At 45.5% G+C, this 16046-nt stretch overlaps 1 protein-coding gene across 3 annotated transcripts in view; it reads right to left on the minus strand.

The window, feature by feature from the left end:
- SLC22A3 (solute carrier family 22 member 3) overlaps positions 1 to 16046 on the minus strand; it is a 90871-nt gene that overhangs the window by 47207 nt on the left and 27618 nt on the right. For all 3 annotated transcript variants that reach the window (XR_009553595.1, XM_060205196.1, XM_060205195.1), the window contains exons 2-3: positions 4686 to 4789; positions 361 to 515 (exon numbers count right to left, since the gene is read on the minus strand). Coding sequence is in view for 2 of the 3 variants with exons in the window: in XM_060205196.1 (XP_060061179.1) it covers positions 361 to 515; positions 4686 to 4789 (259 nt within the window). In the remaining variant the exon portion in view is untranslated. The remainder of the gene's footprint in view (positions 1 to 360; positions 516 to 4685; positions 4790 to 16046) is intronic.

The following is a 16046-nucleotide window of genomic DNA, read 5'->3' on the forward strand; positions in this document are numbered from 1 at the left end:
TTCCCTTTTGTTGTCCTTATTTTTTTATTGTTGTAGTTATTATTTATTTTATTGATGTCATCGTTGTTGGAGAGGACAGAGAGAAATGGAGAGGGGGAGAGAAAGATACTGCAGACCTGCTTCACCGCCTGTGAAGCTACTTCCCTGCAGGTGGAGAGCCGGGGGATCGAAAAGGGATCCTTACATGAGCCCTTGTGCTTTGTACCACATGCGCTTAACCCGCTGCGCTACCGCCCGACTCCCAGCATTTCTATGTCTAGTCAGGGTTTCGTCCCAGCACCAAGTAATCTGCAGCAACAGTGGTGGCCACACGCGCCTCGTGCACACTTGCCGATCAGGCTGACTGGGGCTGGGTCTTACCGATCACATAGCAGGTTATCCAGGTCCCTTTGCCAAACACGCCTTGGAGGAAGCGGAAGACCACAAACACGGTGAAATTTGGGGCAAAAGCTACCACGATCCCGGTGACTCCAACGCCAAAGCAGGATATTAGGTAGATGACAATCCTGCCATACCTTTCGTGGAAAAGAGAAAGGAGAAAAGAGATCGTCTTGAGTATTACCTTCAACAGGACACATATATTGATAAAGACTGCATTATTATAGCAGGTGTGTTTAAAAGAGGTTCAACCTGCCCCACTAGGGAAAGATAGAAACAGGTTCAAGGTCTAGATGGACCTGCCAACACCCCTGTCCAGTGGAGAAGCAGTTCCAGAAGCCAGACCTTCCACCTTCTACACCCCATAAAGAATTTTGGTCCCTACTCCCAGGGGTTGAAATGACAGGGGAAGATGACCAGAGGGCTCTGAAGTCCAATTCCCCAGGAGCCAGAGAAAGAAGATGAAAAAGGGAGGAACATTTGGATGTAGTAATAGGTGTAGGGGTGACTTGAAAAGGAAGAGAAGATGGGACCATAGGGAAAAAATGGGCAAATATATACAAATATAGACAGAAAATTGTAGAAATAACAGTCAACCCGTATCTGAACCTTGGGAGAACTTCTGTAGCTTCCAGTGGAGGAAGTGGGGATTCACAGCTCTGGTGGTGGGAATGGTGTGGAGTTGTACCCTGTTACCTTGTAATTTTGTAAATCAATATTACATCAGTAATCAAAGGAAAGAAAAAAAGGAAGGAAGGGAGAGAAATAGGTTGGGGGTCCAGATGGACCTTTTAATGTCCATGTTCAACAGAGAAACAATTACAAAAGCCAGACCTTCCACCTTCTGCACCCCATAAAGGATTTTGGTCCATCCTCCCAGAAGGATAAAGAATAGGGAAGCTTCCAGTGGAGGGGATGGGACACAGAACTCTGATGTTGGGAACTGTGTGGAATTGTACCCCTGTTATCTTACAATCCTGCTAATCATTATTAAATCATTAATATATTCCTCCATGGTTATTGCAGGTGCTAGGAGTCAGCAGTACGAATCCACTGCTCCTGGAGGTCATCTTTTTCCATTGTTGTTGCTGTTATTATTATTGTTGTTGCTGCTGCTACTATTGTTGTTGGATAGGACAGAGAGAAATTGAGAGAGATGGGAAAGACAGAGGGGGGGGAGAGAAAGATGGACACCTGCAGACCTGCTTCACCACTTCTGAAGAGACCCCCCCTGTAGGTGGGGAGCTGGGGGCTTGAACCAGGATCTTTGAGCTTTGCACTATGTGCACTTAACCCAGTGTGCTACCACCGGCCCCCAATATATTTTTTTAATGTCTCAGCTTCTGTTCTCTCATCTCACTGAGATGCAAAACCAAAGTTCAAAACCAACGTGAACTGGTCTGTAAGCCCGGTGTTCAAACTCCACCGTTCCCACAGTGATTATTAGTAACTCAGGAGAAGGGAAGAGATTGTCATGTGCTGTCAGAATTGCTGTATTCCGAGAGTCACATGTGAAATGGCTCAGGGTGTGTGTGCCAAGTCTGTAGCCAACGACCTTTTAGAGACTGAAGCAGGGACATTTTCGTATGGAAGCTGACGGGAAAGTCAGAGTTGAGCAGCTGGTTTCATTCAGCACAGAGGAGAGGCATTTTCAGTTCCTCAAGATATTTTCATACATATTTATTGGGAAGATTAATAGTTTACAGTAAATACAGTTGCTGGTGCATGTTTAAAATTTCTCAGTTTAGGGAGTCGGGCTGTAGTACAGCGGGTTAAGCGCACATGGCACAAAGCACAAGGACTGGCTCCCCACCTGCAGGGGAGTCGCTTCACAGGTGGTGAAGCAGGTCTGCAGGTGTCTGTCTTTCTCTCCCCCTTCCTGTTTTCCCCCTCTCTCTCCATTTCTCTCTGTCCTATTCAACAACAATGACAACAATAATAACTACAACAATAAAACAACAAGGGCAACAAAAGGGAATAAATAAAATAAATATTTTTTTAAAATTCTCATTTTTCAGGTGGTGGCACACCTGCTTGAGTGTACATGTTACAATTTGCAAGGACCCAGGTTCGAGCCCCTGGTCCCCACCTGCAGGGGGAAAGCTTTGTGAGTGGTGAAGCAGAGCTGCAGGTGTCTCTCTATCTTGCTCCCTCTCTATCAATTTCTGGCTGTCTCTATGCAATAGATAAAAAAGATAATACCAAAAAATAATAAAATGTCCCAGTTTTCTATAAAACACACCCCTTCCCCAGCCCTGGTCCTCCTCTGCCATCAGCACCAGGACATGAAAGCCCCCACCTCCATCCAGAGTCATTTACTTTGAGGCAAGACACCAAAACCCAGCCCAAGTCCTGCTCTGTGTTTTCCCTTCTGTCCTTATTTCTCCACTTTTGCCCATGTGTGGGACCACCCCATATTCATCCTTCTCTTTCTGTTGATCTCACTTCACAGGATTTCATTTCATTTTTTTCCCTCCAGGGTTATCACCCGGTGCCTGCACTACGAATCCACTGCTCCTACAGGCTGTTTTTTTTTCCCTTTTGTTACCCTGATTATCATTATTGTTGTTGTTCTTGTTGTTGCTACTACCATCATTGTTGTCATTGGGTAGGACAGAGAGAACTGGAGAGAGGAGGGGAAGACAGAGAGGGGGAGAGAAAGACAGATACCTGCAGACCTGCTTCATCGCCTGTGAAGTGACCCACCTGCAGGTGGGGAGCCAGGGGCTCAAACCGGGATCCCTATGCCAGTCCTTGTGCTTCGTACCATGTGAGCTTAACCTGCTGCGCTACCACCCAGCCCCCAGTTCACAGGATTTCTTCAAGCTCCATCCAAGAGGAGGTGAAGAAGGTGACTTCATCATTATTCACAGCTGAGTAATATTCCATTGTGTATATAGACCACAGCTTTCTCAGCCACTCATCTGTTGTTGGACACCTGGATTCCTTTTAGATTTTACAAATGTCATTTTGATATTTTTGAATGATGGAGCAGTACTGTGGTATCTCTCTCCCACTCAAATGATACAGAATTAAAAAGAAGAGGGAAGAGGAGGAGGAGGAGGAGGAGGAGGAGGAGGAGGAGGAGGAGGAAGAGAGAATCAGCCCAGCCAGGCAAGTGTGAATGTCATGAGGACAGGAATTAAAATTGTTGATCATTCGAAGTGAAATAAATCGTAAGGAAAAAGAAGAGCACTGGACCATCTCATAAGCGGGTAATACAAAAGGATATGAAGTCAAACAGACAAAACAAAACGGAAAATAAGCCAGTGGACACAGACAGCAGAATCCAGGTGTCCTGAGCAGGGGCGGGGGTGACAAGGTGCAAGAGGGCATGAACTGGAGGCTGTGGGTAGCTGGCATAGTAGGCTGTGTCTTGTCGTGCCTGAGAATTCAGTTTGAGCTACAGCACCACAAGGACACACCCGAACACTAGGGGCATCTCAGGGATGATGGAGCAGTGCTGTGAGGTCTCTCCTCTCAGTCTCTTTGAATCCCCTCCCCTTCTCTGTCTCTTTCTCTATCTGAAATGAAAATGATTATAAAATCAGCCAGGCAGGTGTAGATAGAGTAATCATTATGCAGAGACTCTTATGCCTGAGGCTCCAAACTCCTAGGTTCACTCCCCTGCCCCACCATATGCCAGAGCTGAGCAGGGCCCTGGTAAAAAAGAAATATATAAGTAAATAAAAAAGAAATATATATTTTTTGAATCAGCCAGGAGAAGATCTCAATGCTCCAAGAATAAAAAGAAAGGAGGGAGAGGGGGAGAGAGGGAGGGAGGGAGGGAGGGAGGGAGAGTGAGAGAGAGAGAGAGAGAGATGGAGAAATGGAGAGAGGAGCTGGAATGTGGCTTGGTGCTAGATAGTTGCATTTACTGGCGTGTTGTCCCGGGTTCTCTCTCCTTCATAAACTATGAATTATTAAAAACTTTTTTTTTTGTTTTTGTTTTACAATTACTTTAGTAGGGTCAAAGACATTCCTGTATAATGGTTTAATCTTCTGAAAAATTTTAGGAATAACTATGGTTTTTCACTGACTTTTATCTTTTTAAACTTTTTTATTTATGATTCATAGTATGGCTAGTTCCACACCCATAACCAAAGCTCTGTGTCCCCACCCTTCCACCTTCCAAAGATAACCACCAGGGTTCATGTAAAGTCTTGGAAATAGTTTGCTTAAGAGCTTTTAAAATCATTTTTCATTGACTTGTATTCTGCACACAACAAGAATGTTTTTCTCAAAGCCAACATCAGGCCCTATCATCTCCCTGTGGTGTCCTGTTCCTGGCCCCCCTGCCCCCCTACCTGTCGGCGGCATATCCCAGTGTGAAGGCTCCGGTCAGGAAGCCCAGGTTGAGGATGGCCTGAGTGAGGTCAAGGAGCCATGCATTGACACAGACCAGGTCGAACTGGGAAAAGATGAAAGAAAACACAACTTGTTCAGCCACTCACCTGTTGTTGATGAGTGCTAGGTTGCTTCCAGGTTTTGGCTATTACAAACTGTGCTGCTATGAACACAGGTGCACACAGACTTATTTTTTTTTGGGGGGGGGAGTGATGTTTGGTTCCTTAGGATCTATCCCCGGAGAGGAATTGCAGGGTCATAGGGTAGGTCCATTTCTAGCCTTCTGAGAGTTCTCCAGACTGTTCTCCACAGGGGTTGGACCCATTGACATTCCCACCAGCAGTGCAGGAGGGTTCCTTTGTCCCCACAACCTCTCCAGCATTTGTGGCTACTATTGTTTCTACTATATGACATTCACACACAATGGAATGGACACTGATAAAGTCACCTTCTTTACTTCATCCTGGATGGAGCTTGAAGGCATCCTGTGAAGTGAGATCAGCCAGAAAGAGAAGGATGAAGGTGGGATGATCTCACTCATGGACAGAAGTTAAGAAATAAGAACAGAAGGGGAAACACAGAGTAAAATTTGGACTGGATTTGGTGAATTGCCCCAAAGTAAGGAACTCGGGGGTAGGGGCTGGTGGGAGTGGCTTTCCGGTCCTGGTGCAAGATGCTGGCAGATCTTAGGCTGGAGGTTAGAGTGGTTTGTAGAGAACTGAGAAATTTTAGACATGTACCAACAACTGTATTTACTGTAAACCAATAAAAAATTAAAAAGCAAGAAAGTGAATGGGTGATACACAGCAAAACCGACCCTCAGGCCAGCCACCTCTCACCCACCACAGTGAATTTGCAAAAATTTTGGAACTACAGTTCAGACATTCTGCTGCATTGATAAGCAAATATTTTCTTTTTTAAAATGATTGAAGTGCTTTAACAATTTGGCATTGGTTGGTCTGAGGAGAGATAGCTTCATGCAAAAAGACACTAATGTCCAGTGCTCCAAAGTTCTAGGCTCTATCTCCTGCGCCACCATAAACTATAAACCAGCAACAGCAACAAATTAACAGTGGTTCACAAAATCGTAACATATCAATTACAAGGCTTTACACCCTTTAATACAATGTATGTAAACCACTTCACCCAATTGCCCCCCATCCTCAACAGCCACCAAAGTTTTAAAAGTTTAAGAGACAGTTTAGCTACTGCTTTTAATAATTTTTTTCTGCAAGATCATTTGCTTTTGTTGTCTGTGGCCCACATATGAGTGGATGTCTCCGGCTCTCGTCTTTTGTTGTCTGTGGTCCACGTATGAGTGGAAGCCTCCGGCTCTTATTTTTTGTTGTCTGTGGTCCACGTATGAGTGAGAGTCTCCGGCTCTCCTCTTTTGTTGTCTGTTGTCCACGTATGAGTGGAAGCCTCCGGCTCTCGTCTTTAGCCCTTTTGCTTATTTCACTTAGCACAGTCACCTCCAGCTCTGCCCATTTTTGTCTCCAATGGTGCACAAATCCTCTTGTTCAGTCCCCAAGTAGTACTAAGTAGCACTATCACTAGAAAGCCGTCCATTAAACCACTGTGACATATGACTTCACACATGTGAGAAGGGCTCGTATAATAAATAAATGAGGGATGGGGAGATGGGGCACCTGTTTGAGGGCACATGTTACAGTGTGCAAGGACCCAGGTTCAAGCCTCCGGTCTCCACCTGCAGAGGGAAAGCTTTGCAAGCGGTGAAGCAGGGCTGCAGGTGTCTCTCTGTCTCTCTCCCTTTGTATCTCCCCTTTCCCTCTCGATTTCTGGCTGTCTCTATCCAATAAATAGTTTAAAAACATTTTAAAATAACAAAAATACATAAGTAAATAAGTGGAAAAAATCAGGAAAGAACAAGAGTTGGTGAGAATTTGGAAAGAAAGGAAATCAGATACAATGTTGGAATGTCAACACCCATGTCCAGTGGAGAAGCAATGACAGAAGCCAGAACTCCCACTGTCTGCTCCCCAATAAGAATGTGGGTCCATCCTCCCAGAGGGATAAAGAATAGGGAAGCTTCCAGCGGAGGGGATGGGACAGGGAACTCTGGTGGTGGGAACTGTGTGGATTTATACCTTTGTTCTCTTACAGTCTTGTTCATCATTACAAAATCACTAATTTTTAAAGAAGTAATGGGATGAACAATGAACAGAAGATGTGCATGTGTGAGGCTCCAGTTTCCATCCACACACAGCCAGAGGGGTACTCTGATGCCTTCATCTCTCTCTCTCTCTTTCTCTCCCTCTCCCTCTCTCTCTCCCTCTCTCTCTCTCTCTCTCTCTCTCTCTCTCTCTCACACACACACACACACACACATTTGCTTATTTGAGACAAGCAAATAAATCTTTAAAACAGAATAAATGCCTAATTATAGACATGATTTATTGCACATAGGCAAAGATATAATCATGATTCATTCACCTCACTATGCTTCTCCGGGTTATAAATTATATCTATAGACTGAAATTCAATTTTAAAGTTTATTCTGTAGCAATAAGTACTACATACTTCTTGTTTTCTTCTGCTTGAGTTGCAACAAACATTACCTATAGACTGTATCTGATAAAAAGATATGATCAACTTCAAAAAAAGAATAATTACATGGCAGTGAAATTTAATCAAACATGCACTTTCCATCTTAAAAAGAGGCAGAGGAAAGAGCAAGAGGAAGAATGCTGAGAAGACATTGGGGCTTTCCAGTTAATTCTTGTAATCGGTGGATAAGGGCTGTTTATGGCTAGAATGAGTCAGGCCTTAACGTTAGTTGATTCCATTTCTGTTTTCCATTTTTATGAGTTTATGTGCCCCAAACTCGTGTCTTTATCAATAAAATAATGGAGATGGAGGTTTTTGATACTGAACTGTTACTCAGTTAGTTTGCTTCTTTCTTTGGTATGTGCCAAGATACTTAGAGAAATCTACCACCAACATTATTTTTACACTTATATTAATCAAGGAACTGTTTATGTCTTCCCGTAATCTCTTCTATCAGGAGAGAAATGGGAACCAGTAGATTTACAAAACGATGCTTGATCAAGTTACTAGAGTCATTTACTTTAACTTCTTTCATAAAGCCAAAACTCCATATTCCAAAATGTCTAGTTATTTGGTTTCCCATAGAGTTGAAACTCAAGTTTTCAACCCTGTGGAAAAGAAGTAGTCCAGTGCATCCCAGGAGGGGAGGAGAGGAAAGGAGAGGAGAGGAAAGGGAGAGAGAGAGAGAGAGAGAGAGAGAGAGAGAGAGAGAGAGAGAGATGGAGGATACATGCCCTCAGGTAAGAGGAGTCCCAGCACCACCCCATCATAGATCGACCTTCCACCTTCTGCACCCCACAGTGACGTTGGGTCCATACTCCCAGAGGGATAAAGAATAAGAAGCTATCAGGGGAGGGGATGGGATACAGAGTTCTGGTGGTGGGAACTGTGTGGAGTTGTACCTGTCTTATCCTATGGTTTTTGTCAGTGTTTCATTTTTATAAGTAAAATGATTTTAAAAGTCTAGAAACAGCCAGTGTTAGAAGGAGAGTGCAGCCCAAGGAGCCCTGGTGCTGTGCTGCTGGTGTGCAAACTGGGGCAGCCTTTCTGGAAAGTGACATGGAGACCAGCATAAGGATCCTGATTTGCTGAAGGGTGAGCTGCAGACAGATCCACGCAGGTCATCTCCTGGTTGATGTCACCAGGCACCAAAGTCTTCAGTCGCATTCCAAGTATCAGCTGGGCCTTTGGTTTGGTCCCAGGATGCGTTCTGGCTGTGTCCTAGCACTTTGCAAAGATAGTTAGACAACCACTTCATTTAAACCAGCAAGATGCCAGAAGAGGTCTTGATATCATGACAAAGGACAGTTACAATCTGCAAACTAATGCAGGCTGGGTCTTCATGGGGTTATAAATTCTAGTCATAAAGTCAGTGGTATTTATATATTTTCTTCATGTTTGGGAGCTATTCTCTGCCCCAACCCAGCCTTCTAGCCTTATTCTCAACTCTGACACCATCTTTCCAAACAATGCTTTTAGTCCACCTGCATGTTAGCTGTCAGGATCAGGCAGAAATTACTAAAGTCATGGGCCCTTTGGAGTATACCTAAAATAGACGTCCTAGCTTCTTCCCACACAAAGACCCCTAGTTTCATCTGCTCTCTTCCTACATCTGGGCTCCTGTTTATTAAACAATTTTTCCTGCTTTATGTTTTTACTGCCTTTCAGCCACCAAGTTGCAGATGCTACCATGATGCCATCCTGACTTCCCTGGGCAGATGCTCTCACCCATGTGTCCCGGAACTTCCCCTCCCCAGAGCCCTGCCCCACTAGGGACAGACAGAGACAGGCTGGGGGTGTGGGTCCACCTGCCAACACCCATATACACCAGAGAAGCAATGACAGAAGCCAGACCTCCCACCTTTTGCTCCCCATAAAGAATTTGGGTCCCTGCCCCCAGAGGGGGATAAATGTCAGGGGAAGATGTCCAGAGGGCTCTGAACTCCAACTCCATCAGGACCCAGAGAGAGAAGAGGGGAAAAAGAAGAACACTCAGAAGTAGTAAAAGGTGTAGGTGTGACTTAGAAAGGAAGAGAAGGCAGGACCATAGGAAAAAAAACAGGCAAATACATATAAATAGCTATAGAAGTACAGTCAACATGTGTCTGTGACCTTGGGGGAAGCACTGCAATTTCCAGTGGAGGGACTGGCGCTCAGAACTCTGGTGGTGGGAATGGTGTGAAGTTGTACCCATTATCTTACAACAGCATGTGATAGGAGAGATCCTCAGGTCAGCAGCTCTCCAAGGTCAATGCTAGTCGTGTTTTAACAGCTGGTGAGGCAAGTCAACCCCGGGACAGGAAGGAGACCCCTCCTGCCAGTGTGTGGCTTCTGTCAGGAAGTGGAAGACAGTCACTGGATGGTTCCACTCACATGTGAAATAAAATCAACCCAAACGAACATACTACAAGTCACAACAACAACACAGCACTTAGATGCTGAATTAAATAAGGATAGCTGTCAGAGTGGGGAGCGGGAGGAGTGGAGGGGAAGGTCTGGCTGGTTGTGGGAGTGGAGGAGAAGACGTTTGGATCATGGGTGTGGAGACACGAGCCTGTACTCAATACAGCTTTAATGCGCATGAACAAATGCATAACTTTTGCCTGAGGTTGTGAGACTTGAAAAGGCGAAATCTTTCTTGCCTGAAACTCCAAAGGTGTCTTGTTCAATCAACAGAAACACCATAAGACAGATCTAAGTGGTACCCTGGTGAAAGAAAGAAAAAGGAAAGAGGCAGGCAGGAAGGAAGGAAGGAAGGAAGGAAGGAAGGAAGGAAGGAAGGAAGGGAGAGAGAAACAGAGACAGAGAAGCAAGCCAGCCAGTGGAGGAGAGGAAGAAGGCTATGTCTTCTGAGCTAATGCCTTGTCGAATATGAATGTGTGTTCCTGGATGTGACTCAGCCTGGACAGTCCAAGCTGTTCTATGTCTCTGTTGTGAACACATGTGGATACTCATCAGAGCATGTTTACAATTTCTCTAAACAACTGAGAAAAGCCTGAGAACGAGAGGAGGATGAAGAGCTCTGGGCTTGTGCAGACCTAAGAGGGAACTGAGTAAGCCCTGGCGTCACATGTCCGTACACCTTGGCACTGTCGTGTCCGCCCAAGCCTGCACCCTCTGAGGACGTTCTTAATTTCACCGGCTCTCTGGGTCCCGACTCACCAAAGGGTGGCAAGAACTGGAGGGTGCAGCAGGCAAATGATCCAGCTGGGAGGTACCAGGATGCCAGGGCACAGGGACTGGGTGGCGGAGGGTCCACTTCCCAGGCTGTCACCCACCAGAGTTGAATGGTATTCTGGTTTCTCTTATCTCCTTCCCTTACTCTTTCACACACATAATTTTTCTTTTTTAAAAAAAGCACTTCATTGATGATATTGCTGAACGGACAGCTGCAAAGCAGCCCAAACGCCTGAATCAAATGTTCAAGAAACATTACTAGTGTCGCTGTGACTCGCGACATAATGCTGATCACACATCATGGAATGAATGGATTTTGAAAATTAACAGAATGTGGCAACACAATGCAGAGCTTGGACCATGTTTGCTATATTGCACCAAAGCAAAGGATTCTGGGGAGAGGGGAGAGGGGAGAGAAGGGGGTGGAAGCTGGGCTTTGGGATCCTGGAGCATGATGGTGGAGCAGGGGCCGAGGCTGGGGCGGGAGTGTGTTGCAGACAGCTGCCATGGGGACATGAGAAATGTAACCCATGTGTCAACAACTGTGCTTACTATAAGCCACTAATCCCTCATAAAAAATGCCCCTCGTATCACTAGCTGCTATTTATCTGAGGCACTAGGGGGGAGTGCTGGTTTCTTACTCCAGACAAATTCAATAAAAATCTAGTCTCCTGAATAATGGTGGTTAAACAGCATCGTTGCTGAGAATAGCAGGTGTTACGACACCTGCTTGGGGGAGGACAGAAATGTGTGCCTCTTTTGCTGGGGTGTATACTACTTCCCTTCCAAATGTATTCCTATTTGGGACTTCACAGTGTGCCCTTATTGAGAAATCACATGTTTATTTTTGCAAATGTAATCAGTGAAGACGAGCTCCCACTGGATCAAGTGACCCTATGCCAATGACAAGTGCCATTTTGACTTTTTTTTTGAATTTTTATCTATTTATTTTATTTTATCAGAGCAGTGCTCAGCTCTGGCTGACGATGGTACATGGGGATTAATCTGGGATTTTGGAACCTCAGGCATGAGAGTCTCTTTGCATAACCGTTATGCTGTCTACCCTGCCAGTGCCACTTTTCTTATGAAGAAACACAGTGGGAGACACACAGTGGTGTACCTGGTCAAGCGCATGCGTTACAGCGCTCAGAGACGGGTTCGAGTCCCTAATTCCCATCTTCAGGGGGGCAGCTTTTCAAGTGGTGAAGCGGGGCTGCAGGTGCCTGTTTATATTCCTCTCTCCCTCCCTTTTTCCTCTCAATTTCTCTCTGTCTCCCTACACAACTATATATATATTAGAAAAAATTATGTGTGTGAAAGAGTAAGAGAAGGAGATAAGAGAAACCAGAATACCATTCAACTCTGGCAGGTGACAGCCTGGGAAGTGGACCCTCCGCCACCCAGTCCCTGTGCCCTGGCATTCTGGTACCTCCCAGCTGGAACATTTGCCTGCTGCACCTTCCAGTTCTTGCCACCCTTTGGTGAGTCGGGACCCAGAGAGCCGGTGAAATTAAGAATGTCCTCAGAGGGTGCAGGGAGGGGGTTCCGCAGGTAGAGGACATGCTTTGTAAACCTGAGGCCCCAGGTTCGATCCTTGGCACTGTTTATGATGAGTGGCGTCTGGCCTCTCTCTCCCATTAAATGAATAAATGAATCTTAAAAAAGAAAAAGAAAGAAGAGAAAGCAAAGTAGCCAACACACACAGGAAATGCACCGTGTGAAAGGGCAGAGGTTGGCGTGGGTATCTGCACATTAAAGGGACTCAGGACTATCGCATGCTCCTTGTGTTCCCAGGGCGACGGCACTGATCTTTGGCTTCAGAGAGGAAGGGATTGAATTGAGCCATCGCAAAGGAGATCTGGGGCTGTCATTAGAGCCAGTAGGAGTCTTAGCACATCCCCGAGGTGTTTGGAAATCAGCTCCTGGAGCTATCGGGCTGCTGCAAACCCCTTTCTGACACGACATGGTCCTGTTAGGCTCTCCATGTTCGGCTCTGGGGACACAGCCAAGGTGGATGGAGAGCCACCCCGACAGGGTCACTGAGATCACAGGCCCGGGTGCGTGAGAAAGTTCTGGGAGCTTCACAACCTCAGGAGCAGTCTCTCCAGAGCTCTCCCCTCACCCTAAGAGAAGAGAACCACAGCAGTGAGCAGAGGACTCCCTGCCACAGGCACTGCACGGCTGGACTCTCCAGGCCAAACTGAAACCATCTCGCCTTTTGCCATTTATAGGGCTTGGGATTAAGTTCTGTGTGGTCTTAATCATCTTTACTTGTGGCCAGGCTCAGAGCCTGCTGATCAATAACAAAAGTAATGACAAGACCCGCACTGCCCTCTGTAAGATTGATCAGAATGGAATGAGCAATATCAGCAATGCAGAATTTTTCAGGAGGCTCCAATAGGAAAAAATGCTTTCCCCTTTATCTACACCACTTCCTTTAATGTTCCCCCTAAAATACAGAGAAAAATTGATGTTTCCCACAGTGGAGGGGCCACCTTACATAGCATAATTAATTAATGGAAAGTTATGGTACCCACCTAGATACAATGGGACTTTTAATCTATCACCCACCACTATGCTCCCACTTCCTCATGCAGAAATAGTACACGAGAGCCCAGGTGACATCGTGAGCACACACAGAAGATGGATTCTAGCTAGAGAGCTGAGCTTTATGGAGAGGCTGGCCATCAGCACCACCTTGGTGCCTTCTCAGTAAGGAACGAAACAAAACTCCTTGATCAAACAATAGAACAGATTTTTATGGAAAATGGGCTGCTCAATTTGTTTAAGGCCTCTAGAAACATAACAAGCTTGAACTTTCTATGAACCATTGGCTTCTGATGCACAGGGACAGGAGGATGGCATAAACATACAGGTAGAATATTAATCATAATCAATAGGACATCTGCCTAGCACACAGGTACAGGAGTAACAAAAAACATAGAAACTGTGATGTGATCCCTAGGGAGAAAAGTGCCCCTGGAATGTGAATGTTTCACAAAGCAGGAGGTGTTCCCTACCTGTGCTGTTCTTACTTGGTGATTTTTGTGTTAATAATCAAAGCCTTAGTGATGTTTGTATTAGTGACCAAAGCCTTGGTGATTTTTGTTTTAGTAATCTGTTGGTCATCATTTCTCCTTTGGATAATTCTGCTTCTAAAGACCCCTTCTGTTTCTATCCGTGTTGGTCATCACGTCAGGTTCCCTTGCATTGCTTGATGCTGTGACTATTTACATAATCACTGTCTTGCCTGAGACGCACTGGTTTAATCCCTACTGGTTAGATGGAAGCTTTCTATGTTCTGTTCATGCTCCTTTTTTGCTCTTCCCCCTCTCCTAGTCATTTCCTTTCCCCTTGCCACTTCCGGTGAAGACATACATAAAAGGCGATGTATCTGATTAATAAACGAGGGCATATTGTGTTCCCACTAAGCCACAAGTTCCTGGTCTCCTCTCTCTCCAGCGACGCTAACCCGACAATAAACTATACCTTGGTGATTTTTGTTTTAATGATCTTAGCCTTATGAGACTATAAAAATAAAATTCTGCTAAAGTATGAGAGAGATGTCTGCTTGAGCTTGACTCAGCATCAGCTCACTTGTCTCTCATTCATTCTCCGCCGACGCCCCTCCTCCTCCAGGTTACCCTGATAACCTGCTGGGCCTGCCCCCCGGAAACTCCCTGACCCGGAGATGCTTGAGCAGCTCTCTGCTGCCTACGTTGCTGAGGCTCAGGAGCCCCGTCCAGGCAGGGCTGACCACACTGAAGCCAGGACAAGGCCACCTGCCACAGGACTACACACCATGTCACCTACACACCATGGTAACACCGCCAACACGGGGCCAGACCAATCCAGAATGTGGCCTTAGCCAAACTAGTCCCACCCAATCAGGTTTTGGGGGAGACAGCATGGGAGGCTGGGACAAGAACCCTGGCCTGGAGGGGCACGATGCAGCCCACTCCCCACTCTGGAAGCAGACTCTCCCATGCTTTCATTCACTCACACTCTTTCCTAAGTAAATGTATGGCAGGGGCCAGGACATGGCGCACCTGGTTGAGCGCACACATTGCAGTGCACGAGGACCCAGGTTCAAATCCCTGGTCCCTCCCTGCAGGGGGAAAGAGCTTCAAGAGTGGCGAAGCAGGGTTGCAGGGGTCTCTGTCCTTCTCTCTCAATCTTCCCCTACCCTCTCAATTTCTTTATGACTCTATCCAGTAATAAATAAATATCTATTCTTTTAAAAAGAAAGAAACTGTACAGTGTCACTTTAAACAGCCAGGAGTGGAGAGGACCCAGGGGGAGGTGAGTAAGGGGGTGGTGCAGCCAGTTGTGTGCATGTGACACTGGGTTCAAGAACCCAGGTTCAAGCCCCTGGTCCCCAGCTGCCGGGGAGAAGCTTCACGTGTGGTGAAGCAGAGCCGCAGGTGTCTCTCTCTACCTTCCTGGTCCTGCTTGATTTCTGTTTCTATGTGATAAATGAATAAAACATTAGTTTTTTTTTAATTATCTTCATTTATTGGATAGAGAAAATATTTTTTAAATGTAAATAAATAAATAAATATGTTACAGGATATATATTCCATGGAATATTACGCTGCAATAAAAAGATGATAGTGTGTCCTTTGGGACAGAATGGGTGGAGCTGGAGGTGATGATGCTTAGGGAAACACGTGAAGAGATGAGAGACATGGAACCCTGGTGGGGGGAACTGTATGGAATTGTATCCCTGTTATCTTGCCATCTTGTTAATCATTATTAAGTCACTAATAAAAAGTTTTTAAAAATGATAATTCACTCAAAGGAAGAAAATAAAGATGACTCATATGTGGAATCTAGGGAACTCATACACATGAATTTGCCAAAGGGGGAAAAAAAAGAAGCAAACGTGTCTCTAAGCCTTGTAAGAAATCTGGTGGTTCTCTTTGGGAGGTGGGAGATGGGTGTGTATGGGACTAGACCCTGTCATCTTACAATCTGGTGACCCAATACTAATCACAAATAAATAAAAACCGATCGAAAGTCAATAATAATAATAATAATAATAATAATAATAATTGTCATAATCAGCTCCTCAGGGGCTTTGCCATCCTTTATGAGGAAAGAGATCACATGACCTCCTCTAATTGTTCCTTGGACAGACAGGCTGCCCCCAACCCCCCAAAGCCCATAGCAGGTGTGTTTAGAGACTTGCTAGTTACTTGGGTTCCTCCTGAGACGTGCAGACGCCAACCCTTTTAAGAAACCCGCCATCCTGAGAGGTCAAGAATGTCCTTCTGATGCCAATGTCCCTCAGACATTCCAAGCAGAGGAATTCTGGGTGGGGACAGACAGAGTCTGTCCAGACTCATCTGCCTGGTTCTGGTGTCTGTCTTTCAAAGCTACTGGTCACTCTTTTCCTCTGCTTGGAGACCAGAGATGCCAACTTTGCATCATCTAGCCAGGGCATGGGGCAACATGTTCACCTTTCAAATTCTGCCAAAGTCCATATTTTACAAGAAAAACACACTCTTAGGACACAGGCACCCAGCTGAGGGGCCTGAAGCAACAGTGTGGGGTAAAGATGATTCGTACATCAA

Source organism: Erinaceus europaeus, chromosome 13, assembly GCF_950295315.1.
Source record: "Erinaceus europaeus chromosome 13, mEriEur2.1, whole genome shotgun sequence".
Taxonomy (NCBI): Eukaryota; Metazoa; Chordata; class Mammalia; order Eulipotyphla; family Erinaceidae; genus Erinaceus; species Erinaceus europaeus.